General features: G+C 36.4%; 2 protein-coding genes across 2 annotated transcripts; both read right to left on the reverse strand.

Annotated features, from left to right (window-relative positions):
- Window positions 1-312: 312 nt before the first annotated feature.
- LOC110772573 (uncharacterized) lies at window positions 313-7,097 on the reverse strand. Its single transcript, XM_021977010.2, has 6 exons — window positions 6,730-7,097; window positions 6,203-6,395; window positions 5,587-5,673; window positions 4,409-4,807; window positions 2,030-2,180; window positions 313-1,442 (listed from the first exon to the last, which is right to left on the reverse strand). The coding sequence occupies exons 1-6, from the start codon at window positions 6,798-6,800 to the stop codon at window positions 484-486; spliced, it is 1,860 nt and encodes a 619-aa protein (XP_021832702.1). The 5' UTR covers window positions 6,801-7,097; the 3' UTR covers window positions 313-483.
- A 2,139-nt stretch (window positions 7,098-9,236) lies between these two features.
- ATR1 (P450 reductase 1) lies at window positions 9,237-15,653 on the reverse strand. Its single transcript, XM_021977001.2, has 18 exons — window positions 15,123-15,653; window positions 14,275-14,334; window positions 14,097-14,173; window positions 13,953-14,010; window positions 13,764-13,847; window positions 13,651-13,687; window positions 13,161-13,230; window positions 12,689-12,886; window positions 12,445-12,537; window positions 11,625-11,850; window positions 11,433-11,516; window positions 11,173-11,324; window positions 10,987-11,083; window positions 10,730-10,879; window positions 10,572-10,649; window positions 10,358-10,480; window positions 10,157-10,270; window positions 9,237-9,693 (listed from the first exon to the last, which is right to left on the reverse strand). The coding sequence occupies exons 1-18, from the start codon at window positions 15,417-15,419 to the stop codon at window positions 9,613-9,615; spliced, it is 2,079 nt and encodes a 692-aa protein (XP_021832693.2). The 5' UTR covers window positions 15,420-15,653; the 3' UTR covers window positions 9,237-9,612.
- Window positions 15,654-17,600: the final 1,947 nt, after the last annotated feature.

Genomic DNA, 17,600 nt, shown 5'->3' on the forward strand with positions numbered 1-17,600 from the left:
ATGTGTTGGTTGAGAATTGCTCGGAGTTGCGAAACTACGTAGGGCCTTCTGAATTTGCAAAGAGGGACTCTCCCTTTCTATTAGAACAGCTCCATAGCAACTGGGGATCAAAAAACACCAATTTTGGTCTAGTGGTTCATTAGACCAAAGGCTTTCAGTGAACTATTGAAGAACAGTCTCTTCTCCATTGGAGGTCTAAAGCCCCCTGGGCCTGATGGTGTGCCTTCTAGTTTTTATCAGCAATCCGTGACACTCCGCATGCTGAAAAGGAGAAAGGGAGAGAGAGAGGGATATCTTTACGCGGCAAGCCCAATCTCAAATAATTCAACATGAAGCTCAAATTGAATTGAATAATGTAATGCACGCCATCACCATCCAAAATTTACATCATTGACAAACACTATCCATCCACCCTAAAATTACCAAAAGATTCTTTAAGAAAATTTACACCACAATCTTTACAATATACTCTAATCTTCATCACTAGATCTTAATACCAGTCTCCTCTTTGCCTAAAACCTGTTTTCCATTGCATCCATCTCCTACAATGCTCACAAGACCTATCTGCTGCTCACTTGCACTTTGGTTTTCACAACTGTCAGCTGCAAATGGATCATCGCCTTTGAGTGAACACAAAGTCTCATTACCTTTTGCACTTTGTCTCTCTTCAGATTGTACACCTATGCCAGCTATATTATCAGTCTCATCTCCTTTGATGTCCAACGAACCAACGAGATTCTCAGCACTAGTTGATAAATTTTTTAACTCAGCTTTCTGATCAGGTGAATCCACTTTATCCTTTTGACCTTCTTCATTCTGTCCATTCTCAGAGATAACTGCTCCATCTTGGACCTGCTCTGTTGGAGTGCAGCCCGGCTCAGAATCCAGGCTACAGCTAACATCCTTGATCTGTTTGGATAGCAATGTGCTATTAGTTGGAGCATGCTGACTCATCTGAGGGAGAGCTTTTAAAGATGCAGGGTGTGTTGCACTGGGAGTGACAGCAGTGGATAGAGGGGTAGAAACTGGCATAGCAGCCAAACCCGTATGCATGTAATGTAAATTAGGATGAGGATCTGGGTGTGTGCGCATGCTACCAGGTAAGGACGATTGGATAGAAGAACCACCTGTAGGCAAGACATGGACAGCATTCTTTGCCTGAGCAGCCTTGAGCAGTGATGCAGCATCTGAAGGAGAAGCAATCCGTGCCCCAGCAGCAACCGCAGTGGCTCTTACCATACCATCAGTATTGGAATTAGGCTTTGTTAAGGTTCTCTTGGAGGTTACTTGAGATTTTGATGTTGAACCCAATAATCCCATTTGATATGGCTTTGCTGGTTTAAGGCCTTGTTGAGACTGCAGTTCTTCTTCAGCAGCAGTGCTAGGCACAGAGTTGGTAGTTGCATTTGTTCCACCAAATTTACTGTGTGTATTTGTCCCAGCTGCTTAAAAGTAAGAACAATGCATGTTATATATTCACATTGATAGCTAACTAAATATATTTCATAAAATCATTATTTAAAAATTAAAAAGACATCAGAGAGTTCACACACAATTGTTTCAGTGACGTAGGTGCCAAATAGCACCCTTTAATGAAAGAGGTGATGCACGATGCATCCATGGAAAAGTCAAGATTTCCAAAAAGGGGCACACACAAAAAATAAATCCTGGTTAACACTAGGAAAGTGCGCTAAAGATAATGCCGCAGCCAGAAAATTTAAAGAGATTGATAGATTAAGAACTTAAATATAATCTAAAAGGGTAAAGGTAAGTCTTCTTTAGCATTACGAAAGACGAGCAAGTAATATTTTTGTAAGATTTTCGAAAGGTCCTAGCCTCTATACTGTTCAGTAATCATGAAAAGTATCTATCTGGAGCTTGACTTGAAGGGAACTTGCTATTGGGGAAAACAAGTTTTAAAGGGAGGACTTGAGGATCCATTGACCTCTTGGTCCTTGTTGAAGGAGCATAAGAATTATATCTACTTTATTGTAAACTAAAGAACAGCATGGAAGGAGGAGAGAATCACCTGTGCCAATCGTGTTTGCTGTTATGCTTGGCATATTCAGGGCTAACGACATTGCATGGCGAGTTGCCAACTGTGCTTCTGAAAGTTTATTACTAGAGTTGCCTCCCACATTCAAGTCTTGATGATGATGCTTCCTAATATATTTCCACCTCTGTAATACAAACCATAAAATTAGTAGGAAAAAAAAAGATTAGTGCGCATTCATGCCTCCAATGACAACCAGAAAGAAGAGTCAGAGTTGGAACACACGTAGAGTTTGAAATGAACTGTCCACTACCTAGGTTCCAAAAGATAAAACAAATTCTTGTTTAACAAGTTTACAACAAAATATTCGTATACGGGAAAAAGAAAATCCGTTGCCGGGATTTGAACCCGGGAAACCTGGGTAAAACCCAGACATCTGACCGAACTAGATGACAACAGATTGTTGTAGTACAATGTGTCTCCGTGTTTGAATCCACTGCAAATTTGCATCAGTGAGAAAACTCATCAGTGTCATCTATGGATGCTTGTGTGCAATTTGACAGCCGTAGAATTAGGATTTCACACAATTCCACAGCCTAGCAGAATCTTTAGAGTTCATGCTTTGTTCAAATTCAGCTAGTTTTTGATAATATACATCAATTAACCTCTGATTATAATTTATGGATTAGAGACTTGATTTATTCACAAAATTGTTATATGACGTATGGCTTCAACCTAAGTTTATTATATATACTAGCACATTGACGCAACACATGCTCTCCAAAAGAACCATACAAAGAAATGGTATAACGTCATACCTTTATTGGTCACATAAAGGATGATAAGTTTGTGTCGAAACACAATCAGATAATTAAATGCTAGTAAGTCCAAATTCTAAGGATGCCCTTAATATTACAATAAATTTATGTAATTCTTTTTTGAATCTCCAACCCCTCCACTACCATATGACAAGTGGACTATGAATTTCACAATATAAACAGAAAATATCCAAGTGCGAATACTCAAGTTCATGTTTTTATTAAAAGAATGCTCAAGTCCATGTATTCAATGAAAGAATACTCAGGTCCATTCACTTCACTTTAAACGAAGAAATCCAGGGGCTTTTCTTTTCCAAAATAAAAATTAAAAGTAAAAGGACCAAAGCCAACTAAGTCAAACTCTAGGTCATCTATACTAAAAAGTTTTTCAAAAGTAAAATGTAAAAAGGAACCTCAAGTAAATAAGAATGTAAATTTATTAATTCCCCTCGGAGTTACTATTCCTAAATAACTACCCTCTTGTACTCACGGATAGTACTCTCTAGTGCATGAGTAACAAAAGAAAGATTTCCACCTGGCCATGCTCGATAACCTAGTTTAATAAAATTTTCTTCTTTTCTTCTTTCCTTCTTTCATTTCAGTCAGAAAAGCAAAATATGGACGCTACTAATGGCAATTAACCACTTACCCTAATGTAAGAATTCAGCCATCTAAATTAGAATTATAATTGAACACTAGACGATAGCCTTTTCTGTATGTAAAGACTTATGAAAACTAAATGATCTGAATTCAACCCCAACGGACGACTCCAAATGGTAAAAGAATTTTCTTGTTAGTTACAAACCTTATGTCCCAATAAAGGGCCAAAACAAGGCATTTCCCAGCTTATTCAATAAGAGCAGTTGACTTTGGACTCTAAATATCTTTATGATGACCTATTCCATCCTAAAATGTCATTTATGCTTCAGTCTATTTCCCAGCTTTCAAATGTCATTTATGCTTCAGTCTATTTCCCAGCTTTCAAATGTCATTTCACAGTCAGTTTTAAGTTTTCTACGAGTCTACTTCTACTTGATGAGTCTTTCAGTATTATCAAGTCATTCGGTGCTCTATCTATGCTCATAAAAAGTTAGCTCTTGTAAAGAAAATTAGATTTTGATGAAAGGAAATTGTTACTGAAACGTTTACTGCCTTGAAGGCTTGGTGCCTTGATATTGCCATCCATACTTTCACCTCTTTGTTCTACTCCTTTTTTATCTCTTTCTCTAATTTGTCCGCAATTACAACAACCCTAGATTTTCTTTTTGTTATTCATTTCTCTAAACTTCTGGTGATTACTATAACTTCTGCCATCAACCAACCATAATCATAAGCATCACGATTATGTTGTTCTGCATGACATGATGCCTTTCTTTTTTTCTTTTTTTTTTTGTGTGGAGGAATTCTTTATGTCTCTTTGGATGCATCAAATTACAAGGTATGATGATGTTAAATAGTAACAAATGAAAACGGGAAAGAACGTGGAACCACAAACATGAAATGACAACAGGAGGAGAAGCTAATACGAGAGAAGTCACAGAAAAACCAAGAGAAAGCACATAATTTTCAAGAATCAGTTGCGGAGACAGAAAAACACCTGAGATAGCTGATTAGCAGTTCTCTCCCCTTTGAAATCTCCTCTTAAGATATTTGCCCAATTTCCTTCACCATATCTCCGCACACCAGCAATCAGTTCCAAATCCTCAGCCTCAGACCACTTTTTTCTTTTCTTCCGAGGAGCCATGTTATTGCTAGCTGGTCCATTTGCATCACCTCCTTCAGCAGTTGCCCCTGTAGATGTTGTCATTGCAAGGAGGGGCTGTTTCTGAACAGAAACCGGAACTGTAATGTTCATCCCTTGCATTGAACAAGTTGGTTGTGAATTTTGATGAGTTCTAGATGGCTGGCCATTGGGTATATTTATGGTCAATGGAGCCTCAACTGTTGCACTGCTGCGATGAGTTGAGTCACTTGGTAAGCCAGAGGCAATTAGAACCTGACAAAAACAACCACTCCAACAATAAGCTGGCTGGATCTGTACATTAGTAAGGTCAAGTACAATTGAGATATTTTAAAAGTTCATAAAAACATGCCCACATAGAAATGTCAACCATTCTTATGTGAAAGCTCATATACCCTGTTCACAACATGTCAATTGTCATTGGAGTTCCTGCGTGCACAATTCACCATTCCTGCTTGTCCATTGTTACAATGATGGGCACTATAAGCAGGGTTCACTTATTTGGCAATTAGGGATCTTTGTCATAATCCTTCTCCTATATTAGGAAAAGGTAAGAAAGTCCATAACTATCTACATAATCCTAATGAAATATAATGTTTGGTTTACTGAACCACTGTGCGCCTAGAGTTTCTTTCTCCACTTCTTCGGTATTTTTTTTTTTCCTTTTTCAATGATATTGTCCAGAGAGCCTGAAAATGAAAATTTTGAGTGCTTTTCTTGTTTCCTTGCAACTCCATATCAGTTTTAATTTTTCTGTTTCGTTTACCACAATTACTCTCTAAACCCTACTTTTTTCCTACATCCACTTTTCTCCCTAATAACCTTTCACATAAACCCTAGAACCCTAAAATTTTCCAATACCTAGTGAATTCCAGTTAGCTGTTTTCCTCTTGCAAAGTAACCCCTATTTGCTCCATTTATCTCACTCTTAACCCATCATACAATCAAACTTGAGGCCATCTATCTAACCTGGAAGATCTGAAATAGTAAAGCCTAAAACAAAGACTCATTGAGTATGAATTTATTTTATATACCTTCACACATGCTGCAGCTTCTGTTGAATCTTCACCACTAACAGCAGGAAAAGCTTCCATTTCATGTTCTAAATCGCTGTCATCATCCTGCCAGCAAAATTTAACATCACTCAGCACAAGGAAAAGGAAAATGTTTTTGTATCCTGCTAATGAGTGGTAACTGATAGTATACTTCATCATGAGTCAAATAGCTTGCAAGTAAATGTGGGACAGACTTCTTTAACAAGACATTTGTATTATAGTTCGTCCACCTTGGATAAATTTCTGTGACAGTGACACATCTATGCACATTATAAAGTTCAAATGTTTATTATGGAACTAAAGTTAATTACCACTATATCAGGAAAACTGGAGTGTAAAGGAGCACTTCTATTATCATCCGGTAGTGTAAAAATACCACTTTATACATAATCCAAATTCAAACAATGAGGCTGAAAAGATTAGTAACACACACTGACACACAACCATTACAATTCCCATTATACTCACAATCCCACAAATCCCATCATGCACGAGGACAAAAAAAAAACTTCATCAACTTAAAAAAATTATGTAAAGGAATGCAGCAAACACCAGAAACTACAACTCAAGAGAAAAAAAAAGGTGGGAGACAGACCACAGGTTGAGCCCCATTGTCGAAATTGTCAACAAAAGCTTCACTATAAGCTAAATGGCGCCAAAGCATCTGATACTCTCTGGCATTGGAAATTCCAGTTGAAGTCTTCTCCACCAATCGATTCCAATCTATCTTTACGTCCTGCGAGTGCGCCACTTCCTGCAGCAATTGCAACACATTCGCTACCTGGTACCTATTGATTAACAATACAAAACCACTCAATAAATCCAATCCACCAAAAAAAAATTCCCAACATCAAAACAATAAGAAAATTTTAGAATTAAAAAAAAAAACCCAGAGAGAGCCCAAAATACAAAACCCCATTAAACCAATATACAAGTAGGGGTCAGCCTGTTCTTTTTTGTTTTGGGTAATTCAACAAATACTTGACCGAGAAAAGTAAACATCAAGAAACATGAGATAGACCTGAAGAGGCTAATCCAAACATTCCAAATAGAAATAAAAGCACATACACGCGCATAAGCACAGAAATATTGAAATCAATGAGAGAGAGGAGAAACAGGGACCTTTGTAAGAGATTGGCTGTATCTTCCTCGGTTATATAGCTCTTCTCCGGGTCCTTGGGTTTCTCAACCATTGTTTTACTTACAGTGAATTTCAAATTGCAAATTATGAAATATGGCAGGCCAAATTAGCGAAAGGAACAAACTTTTAGTGGTTTAGCAAAAACCCTAAACCCTAAACCCTACAAAGAGATTTAGAGAGAGAGAGAGAGAGAGAGAGGAGGGGGGCTGATGAGATTTTAAGGAGACACCCTCAAAAATAAATAAAAAGAGAAACGGAATGCAACTGAGTAGTGAGCTAGTCGCTCTCTAGTCCAAGAGAGACGGTGCTTTCGACCGAAAGAAACTCCTATTATTTAGATCAATTTTTTTTTCAGTTTATTGTCATGTGATGTATTGCAGGAGAGTCTTTTCTTTTCTTATTTACTGGTCCTTGGCACACGCTTTGCCAATTGGGTTTTTTTAATGAGTTTAATTTTGAGTGCTATTATTTCCACCTCTTTTAGGAAATAAAAAAAACCTCAAGTTACCTATTCTACCCTTTGACAAAAAGTATAAAATAAAAAACTAAAAGATCCAGAAAATCAAAATATTAGACTAAAACATTTATCTAGTCCGTCAAACCTGACTTGATCCATTCCATATCTCAACTACATTATTAGCAAAGAGAATTTGCTTGAATTAATAATTAAAAGGTATTTTATAAATAATGGTGAGTGGAAAGATAGGATTGTGTTTTTTTTCAAATTCACATGGTAGGTGGGAAAATAAGGTGGGTGGAAAAATAATGGGGTGGAAATAGCATCACTCTTAATTTTTTTTAAAAAAAATTAAAAGGTTAGTTTTGAAGGTAGTTATTTCTTGTTTTTATGGATAACTTCTCATATTTTTGTGGACAACTGTAATGCATGTTTCTTTTAATTTAAAAAATTGTGAATGTATCATTTTATCCATATTTAATAAAGTGTATTTATCTTCTATATATATAAAGCAAAATGGAGAGAATGGTGAAACATTCAAAATACCAGAAAATACCCTTGATTAATGCAAACATTAATAATTGAAATTATTAATTAAATGAGGATAATATGGTAAATTCACACTTTTTCATATTAAAAAAATTTAAAATTAAAAGAAAAATAAGATAATGGATCATCTTTTTATGAGATTCTAGAATCATTAATCCTAAATGAAACGAGAAGGGTCCCACTAGAAAATATAAAATTGAATACCAATAGACAAACAATCTTTTGTTAACCAAACAATGTGCAAAGGGTTGGTGAAGGAAATTTACCCGTGCATCCAAGGTCTTGGGTTTGAATTCCCCTCTTCTTTAATATTAACCGTCCACATATTCACTCTTTATTATTACACATTAAAAAAAAGCTTTAAACCTTTGTACATATCCTAGTGGTTGGTTACACAAAACCCCAAAATCTAGGCTTTTTTCGGGTAACTAAAATGAACACTTGGAGCACAAGAAAGAAAGGATGATGATTGAAATGAGAGAAAAATATGCTTGGCAAAAAAAAAAAAAAGAGAGAAATATATGGAGTAGTACAAGTGGGGCATGTGAGACATTTTAAGGTTTTTTTTTTTTAATTTTTAATAATCATATCATATTTAAGGCAAGTAAGTTCCAATCTTCTCCTTTTTCTTTAACCTTGTTTACAGAAAAATAATATTGTGATGGGTGCTGGTATATCATGGTATTGATGTAAAGGAAAGTATTGGGTGTGATTGATAGAATCTACTAGTAATGCTCCAAATCCAAACATTATTGTGTAGAATCAATATTGCCCCTTGGGTCATGTATTCACTTCTCTTTTAAAAGTACATTACCATCTCATATTCCGTATCTTTCATTACCAACACAGTTTCAATTTTTTTTTAATTATATAACTTCAACGGTACAAGGAAAACTTTATTAATCCGAGTATAACTCGTTAACTATTTCTCTTCAATATGATGGAAGAAGCCCAAATTTGTCTCCCATCTCTCATATCATGTCAACCAAAAAAATAAAAACCAATATAACGGACTGCATAAAAACCATGGCAAACTATTGGTGATCTCTCTCATATAGGAAGCCAAATTTTATTCCAAGTCTACTTCATCAAATAAGAGCCACGTGTGAATGGCCACGTCAACATTTTACGCCGTACACCACAAGGAAACTTACCTATAAGCCCTCTTTGTAACGTTTGTAAAATTGGAAATGTATTTTAAGTGTTTACCGGAAAAACCCTATATAGTTTGCGTTTCCAGAAAATTTTACCAGTAAAAATTCATGATTTTGGACTTCTAGAAAAAGTTATTAAAATGCTTAAATTGTAAATACTATTGGCAAAAGCACTAAATAAAAGCAATTTAGCTACTTTTATTTATTTATTTATTTTTTATGCTACTCAGGTGACCCAATCTCAATCCTAATAAATCATACCAGATCAACCAGAGCCGCTCTCACAGAACTAGAAAGTAAACAATGAAATTAAAAGGGAATTAATACAAGCCGCAAACTTAAGCTTTATTTTAATTATCATAATTCACTAAAATATTTCATACAACATTATCCAAAACAACCTACAGGCAGTTCTTGTCTGTGTTTTGAGATCTTTGGGACTAGCTAACATGTAGTTTCCTAAAAATTAAATAACCCACCTATTAAAAAAAAGGATGAAAAAATAATAATGGCAGACTGAGATCGATCCGATATACTTAAAACCTTTTAGGGAAACCAGGTTTCAGTTTCCAACAGTCTTGTCCAAATCTGCTGCTATAACTTTGAAGGGCAGAGATCCAGCAGCTGAAGCCCGACCTTGAAGATATATATAAAATTCCAATGTTCTGAAAGATGATACAAAACAAGCCAAAGGGAAGGCGATGTCACCAGACATCTCTAAGATACCGTCCATCCATCTGAAGTTGTTTCACTATAGCCTCTGCCTTTGTTGAGTCCACCTTTTCCTGAAATTTTTTTTTGCAGACAGAACTTGTAACGTGGTCCGATTCAACACGAAAATAAGAAACAAAGTATTGGAAAACAAACCCTCAAACAGTCATGGCACAAGTCAAAGATTTTTTGTTTTTAGAAAAATAACTCGAAAGAAAAATTGATAAATATCTCAACAGAAAAGCCATTAGTGTCACAATTCCAAACCAAGGACACACAAAACACCGATCCACAAGACCAATTACTTAAATAATCATCCGATTCTTAATTTGGTGAAAGCTTTTTGATTACGTCAAATACACTTTCTAGAGATTTTGGAAAACCACAAAACAGCAACGAGAGATGGATAGTTACCTAAGGATTCTATAAGCATGCATAGCTATTTTGTCCGTGTACAGGTTTTTGAGAGAGAGAGAGAGAGAGAGAGAGAGAGAGAGAGAGAGAGAGAGAGAGAGAGAGAGAGAGAGTAATAGGCACCTGCTCCTGCACAATCGTATGCAAAGTCCGATGAACGTCTCTAGCCATACCTTTGGCATCACCACATACATAAAAGTATCCCTCTTTAGATATTAGGTCCCACATGTATGCTGCCTGAATATGGAATAAAATTGGTGCAACAATTAATAAGGTATTTATCTAATGAACAGAAACCACTTTGTGCTTCCTACAAATACTTACTCTATCCATCATTTTGTGTTGGACATACTCCTTTGTTGGTCCCTCCCGTGAGAATGCAACAATTAACTCTGACAGCACACCTTCGTCGACAAAATTATTTAACTCATCTTCATAAATAAAATCCTACAAACACAAAGATCAAGCCTATAAATTTATCCATTACAAGCACAAAGTTTTCCACAATATTAACAAAACCGAGAGTAACAATGTTTACCATCCTGCGATTTCTACAACCAAAGAAGAGAACTGCAGGACCTAACTGAGCGCCCTCCTTTTTCAAGGCCATCCTTTCCTGAAGAAGGGAAATACTTTATTTCTCTCTTCTCCACAAATAAACAAGGAAAACTCAGACTGTTTAATGCAATTTCTAACCTGGAGAAATCCTCGGAATGGTGCGAAGCCAGTACCAGGCCCTACCATGATAACTGGGACTGAAGGATCAGCAGGTAGCTTGAAATTAGATTGCCTAATGAAAATAGGAGCCCAGCTACTGTTATGACTTTTCTCTAGAGACACTGCATTCTGATTTTATTCAACACAGTTCATTGTTAGATACAATCAAATCCTAAGTTGTGCTCAGAGAGAGAGAGAGAGAGAGAGAGAGAGAGAGAGTCACATCTCGATATTACCTTCATCCAGAAGGAACACACTCCTTTGTGAATTCTGCCAGTTGGAGTGGGACCATAAACTAAAGCACAGGTCACATGAACACGATGGGGGGCAAACCTGTTAAAGCAAACAATACTAATTAGATTTCTACATTTCTAATTAATTTTCTAGAAATACTATCCTAAGTAGTAGTACAGGGAAATCACCTTGGTGAAGATGATATGGAATAGTAACGAGGCTGTAACCGAGGGGCTACTGCAGCAAAAAACACACCAAGTGGAGGCTTAGCTGATGGGAACTCAGCCATTACCTCAACAAGACTTCTCTGACTTCCAACAATCCATTTTGAGTACTCATCCTGGATATTGGAAAACTTATGGTAAGAGTATATATGAAATATAAAAAGAAACATACATATGCAAAAAGAACATAAGAAAGAAAGAAAGTTTGCATGAAAATTGCCAACCTTCCCCTGGGATGATGATAAAAACTTGAGTCTTTCTGCTTCACTTGGTTCAACGGCATGTGCAGCCAAAGCGAGAAGAGCAGCCTGACAGGAAAAATAATTTGAAAGAAATATTAAATAGTAATAAATACAAAAAATAAATAACTAAAGCAATAAGAAAAAGAAGGGAACTGGCAAAAGCATGAATATCACCTTCCGAGGTGGGTTCAATAAATCAGCATAGTGCGCCAATGCAGTGCGGAGTGTGCAAGGACCAGGGAAAGGAGGCGGCAATGAACTTCCAAGAGGGGTGCCATCATCACTATCAGTATGAATGGAGAACAGCAAATCTAAAGGTTGACCCAAGTACTTCGCAGCTTCTTCAATTGTTTCAACACAATTATCCGCATAAACACCCACATGGTCTCCAGTTTCATATCTAAAACAAAGGAAACAAATTTGATCATCAGGTTGATAATTCCAGCACTAACACAAAACATCATTCAGATTCAATCGTATATTAGAAAAAGAGCTCAAAACCCCTTTCTTTTGGGCTCAGGAACCATTTATTTTAAGTTCCCCCAGATTTAAAATTAGTTATACAAATGGAAGATTTCTTTCTTAATTGTATTACTCATAAAATGATAAATTCAAAATCTGTTATCGCTGACATACTAACATAAAGTAGACATAAAGAAACACAATATGCACCGGAAAAAATTCAAGACAGGTAAGCACCCCAAGTTACTGCTTCTCGTCAGGCAAGGTTGGTGAGGAATACTCATGAATATAAATTGCCAATGCAATCTTACACCCACTTTAAGAAACTTTTACTGAACATAAGCTCAAACCATACAAGACATGGACAAGAAGTCCATTTCTATTTTAATAAACAAAACAAAGAAAAACTGAAACAGATAAGCCTATCACCACAAACCATTTGTATTATACATTTGACAAAGATGAATAGAATCAGTATACACCTATCACCAGAGTCTTTAAACAAAAGCAGTGGACACATTTCAGAACTTACGTAATACCAGTTCCAGAGATATCAAATTCCAGATGGATGCAAGAGCGGTCAGACTCAGGTTTGTGAAGCTCTCTTTGAACAGCAACATTAACTCTTTACGGAAAACAAGACAAAATTCAGTAACAGAAAATAAAATGGGGAGAGAAAAAGAAGGAAAAATAAAAAATAAAAACAAAAGGCTACACCAATCTTACTAGAACAAAATAATTGTTAGAGAAGCAAGACATGCACAATCTCTGAGTACCTGCAAGGATGGTGGATATCGAAAGAAGCATTGCCATTTGCCATATTCAAATGATTATCCTCATAAGAGGTAACAACGCTAGAGTCATGAATAACAACCCTATATTCTGGAATCACAGCTGTATATGGCGTAGCAACAGAGTTTGTATCATCTTCATCTCGGAGTATTTGATCCAACTCAGGCCACAATGATTCCCTCCTAGAGAAAAATCAAAACATTACAGTTAATGCAGCAGAAAAGGTTTAGGTTTTCTCAGTGGGTTTTTGTGTTTCTCCTGTTAGTTGTGGTTGTTTCATGGACTACTTGTCCATGCTTCTTGTATTTTTTGTGTTTCCTCGTGATAAACCTTGTGTTTCTTATAAAACAAATGCAGCAGAGGAAAGATGCCATACTAACACTTCCCAAAATAAAGATATTATCTTAAAACGGGGCAATCAAAAAAAGAAAATGTGACAACAAGACTACAGCATACCAAGCAGAAAAATCGTCCTCAATGCATTGATCATCATCACCTAAGCCAACAGGAACAAGACGCTTTGCACCTGGATCAACCGAAAGAGGCAAATGTAATGAGAAATAAGCCGAGGTAGTTAGTGAAATAACCTACATAAAAAACAATGAGATGCCAAAAACAATAAAAAATAAATAAAATTAGAAACCTCAACCATAAATCTTAATCTGTTCTTCTTTTACTATATAATAAGTGCAGCTGTACCTACTCAGCACCCAAGTAGTAATATAATACTTAATCACAAGCAAATATCATATGCATTCACATAATTAGAAAATACAAGTCAGTTAAGAGTACCCATCTTTACATAGAATGCCAAAAATAAAAAAATTCAGTACAATCTTACAGTATACATATCAATAATAATATTGAAATGAGAGAGACAAGGTACATAAGGATAAATTTTATTCATCCAATAGCAACATGAGAAAGAAAACAAGTGTAGTTATACCTTCTTCGCTAAGTTGATCATCAACCACTTTTCCTATCTGTTTCAATAAGGGTGCCGTCAGAAGACAAGATATCATATAGAAGGACTTAACAAAAATATAGTACCAATTTTACCTTATTGAAATGTTCATATTGTCGGTTACCCAGAGCAAAAACACCATATTGTAGATGTTGTAGCCAACCACCCCGATCTTTTCCCTGAAACGAGACCATGAAATCTCAAATTATTAACCAGCAACAAAAATGTCACGGTTGTGACTTTAAAATGTTGATCAACTCAATGTTTACAATAAAGCTACCAACCTCCGTAAACCATTTATAAAATCTTGCTGCATTATCAGTCGGCTCGCCATCTCCATAACTACAATGTATTGAATGCACTACACTTTTAGGAAAACAAGATTTTAAAAATAACACAATTTCAGTATAGGTAAATGTGTATCTTACGTGGCCAACATAAAAAATACCAAAGTCTCTTTCTTCAGTTTTTCTTCATATTTATCATCATCCTCAGCATAATCATCCTAATTCAACCCATAAACAAATATATCTTATTAAATATTTCAGGTAAAGCAGTTTGTCCTGCAAAAATGCAATACAAAGGACCAATTCCCATCCTACATACCAGGTCAAGAACCTTGACAGCAGCTTTCTCATATCTTGCCTTGATCTCCTCAGCCAAAGCCTATGCTCACATAAAAAACACAACAGTAAGAAAGTACGAGAAATTAGCAAAAGAACACTATAAAAGACTTTCTATGTTGTGAGTTCAGGATACATAAATGAACAGATAACTTTTAGCTGTGTTCAACCAGAAACTAAACTAAACATCACTTTAGCAGAGGATATTAACAGATTACCACAACCACTTGATTAGTACAGTGAAGCTGTCATGAATGCATCAATTGTATATAAAACTTCACACTAGCCACTTAAATCAAGAACACCTGAAGCGTGAAGCAGACGTGCCATATAGTCATGAACATCTCAACCTGACATTTTCTCCTGTGGGTTCAATCTCTAGAGGCCAAAAAAAGTCAACACATTACCAACAACTTCACCATTTCATTTCCATTCTTTTGCCACGAATTCCCAAAATTCTAGATTACCACGGCCCTTTTGAATCCATTTAGAGAAAGGGGCCATCTTGCCTCGAGAGAAAACATCCGAAGCTGACTCTCCATTGCAGACTCGCAGTAACACACGCAGGCATATAGAATTATTTACATGTCTTTAATAAAATCCTTAACCCGAACCACTAATTTAACGCAGACACTACTCAGCTCTCCCAATTCTAACATTTCTTTTAAAATCTTACCTTCCCTCAACCTCCGAAAGAAAACAAACCAATCCCAATCCCAAACCCGTACAAAGCTGAACTCTTCGATCACAAACATAAACTATTCAACACGATTATTGGAACTTTACACAAACATAAGAGAGCACTTAAAAAATTCAACCAAAATTGTTTACCTTAGCGAAGCCCTCAGCTGTACCAGTCTGAGTCCCATAGAAGATCGTGACCCTAGTCTTGCCCGACGCAACCTCAAACTCGTCTTCTTCGTCCTTCACCACCAGCGGCTTGGGCACCGCCAGCTGCTTCACTTCGCGGGTCCGATCCGACGATCTCCTCCACACCAACACCAAAACCCCAAGTATCAACGCAACTGAGGTCGTCGCGATCACCACCATCGAATCCGTCACCGAACCACCGAACGAAACCCCTAGCGCCGACTCCAACATGCGTACCAAATCCGAATTCGAACTCATCCTGAAATCTCAGTCAAAATTCGAGCTCCAATCTGATTGCGCTCTCAGCTCTCTGTGAGCTGAACCGCTGGTAGTGGTGCAGGAGCTATGGAGTTCTCTCGGGGTTCGATTTCTTCTATGGCAGCGTAGAGAGGTTGGTGAACGAGATTGAGAGAGATTGACCAGAGATTTGAGCCGGCTTTATATTTATTTATTGTCAAATAAATAAATAAGAAACGAAAATTTTTATTTTTTTAAAAAAAAGGAGGAGTTGGGGGCCTTCTTGAATCTATAATTATAGCTAGCAAATTATAGCCAGCAAATTTTTGGGGGCGCTGTTTTTTTGTGTCTTTTTAACTGCGATCCGACTTTTGGCGTTGACAAAATTGGAAAGCTCTTGGGAACTTTCTCCCTGGTCATACTTTGGCCGTCTGGCAAAAACAATTCTTTGTTAATTTTTTTTCAAGTTTTTGTTTTTTGCTTCAAAATGGTTGTTTTTTTTGTCAACGGGTCTAAGAGCATCTCCAACCGATGTGTCAAAAGTGCCATATACACATTTAATAGCTAGAAATAACATCACACATCACTCCAACCGATGTGTCAAAAGTGCCATATACACATTTAATAGCTAGAAATAACATCACACATCACTCCAACCGATGTGTCAAAGCTGATGTGGCCTTTATTTGTAAATCAGTTGTATCAAGTTCGAAATCCATGGCACATTAGCACATTGCAGACCAGTGGTATCGTTAATGTAGAAATAACGCATTCAAAAACGAATAAAATTCCTATACTAAATTATAACATAATTAGCTAATCTAACAAACATAATTTGAACGTACAGTATGAGATAGTTAATTTTATCATGAACGTAAAGTATGAGATAGATACTCTTATTATTCTTAACATAAATGAGAGTTCATTTTTATCATGAACGTAAAGTATGAGATAGATGCTCTTATTATCTTTTAAGAGATTTGATATAAAGTTACGGTACGAATATATTCTGAATGTTAATTTTCTACTTTTTCACATTGCTTTATGGACTTGTGTCTAAATTTTATATTATCTTTTCGCCTGCCTCTAGTTCATCATCTTTTGTTTCTTTATTGTGCCCCAGGTTCTTGTAGAATATTCTTCTGTTGTGGTCAAATTAAGTGCCCTGCACTAAAATTAGAGGAATAACTCATCCTTCCTTGGAAAGCTCCTTATTTCCTAGATCTTTAGTCTAAATTTTGTTTGCTCTGACTGATAAGTACATATTGAATAAAAACTTGTAAATTTAAATACGAAAAAAAAATTGTATTTACATGAAAAATTATTAATAATACTACTTTAAAAATAAAACTATTTTTTCTTTAAATCAAATTGGCCAGGCATAAGATGGGTTATAAGCATTAATTTTACATCATTGATCCCAAAAAAAAAAACATTAATTTGACATCAATTTGTAAATTGTTTATCCACAAATTCGCAATATAATTTGTACTATTTAATGGGATGTTTACTTATAGGAATTGGTATTTGATTGATTCCAATTCCAACACACGTATTGGAATTATTCCAAGGGTAAATGGCGGAAAACCCCCTGGACTATTTCGACTGTCGAAATGTCCACCCTGGAAATTTTTCAGCCTATTTAGCCTTCGTATTAAATTTAATCACCAATTTCACCCATGTCGTTAGGGTTTCCCCAATTCCATCCAAATGCCCGTAAAAAAAACCACGTGAGAGGCACATCACGTGAGTCGTCTGCTGAGGGTAATATCGTCCTTTCACACCTCATCCCTCAGCCCCCTTTGACTGCTTCCTTCGTTTCAGCCAAGGGGATTCGACAAAAAGCAAACTTTCGTTTCAGCCATGGAGATTCGACAGAAACGAAACTAGCCTTTTCGAAACCACCCATTTTCGAAACCACCACTTCTAGCCTTCGAAACCACCACTTCTAGCCTTCGTTTCAGCCTCACTTTTCAAGAACAATAGAAGAAATTGCAGTCGAAGATAGAAATTGCAGTTGAAGATAGGATGCATAGGAACAGACGTGCAGCTTCTACCGAATCAAGTTCGACCACTTTTATTACGGATGATGATATGGTGGGTATCTACCGGTGTGGATTTGAGGCTGAAACGATTGTTTGTTGGTCTGATGAAAATGTAGGGAGGAGGTTATATGTGTGTTGTAGAGAGAAGTATGGTGGT

The sequence above is a fragment of the Prunus avium genome, chromosome 1 (assembly GCF_965620075.1).
Source record: "Prunus avium chromosome 1, drPruAviu1.hap1.1, whole genome shotgun sequence".
NCBI lineage: Eukaryota > Viridiplantae > Streptophyta > Magnoliopsida > Rosales > Rosaceae > Prunus > Prunus avium.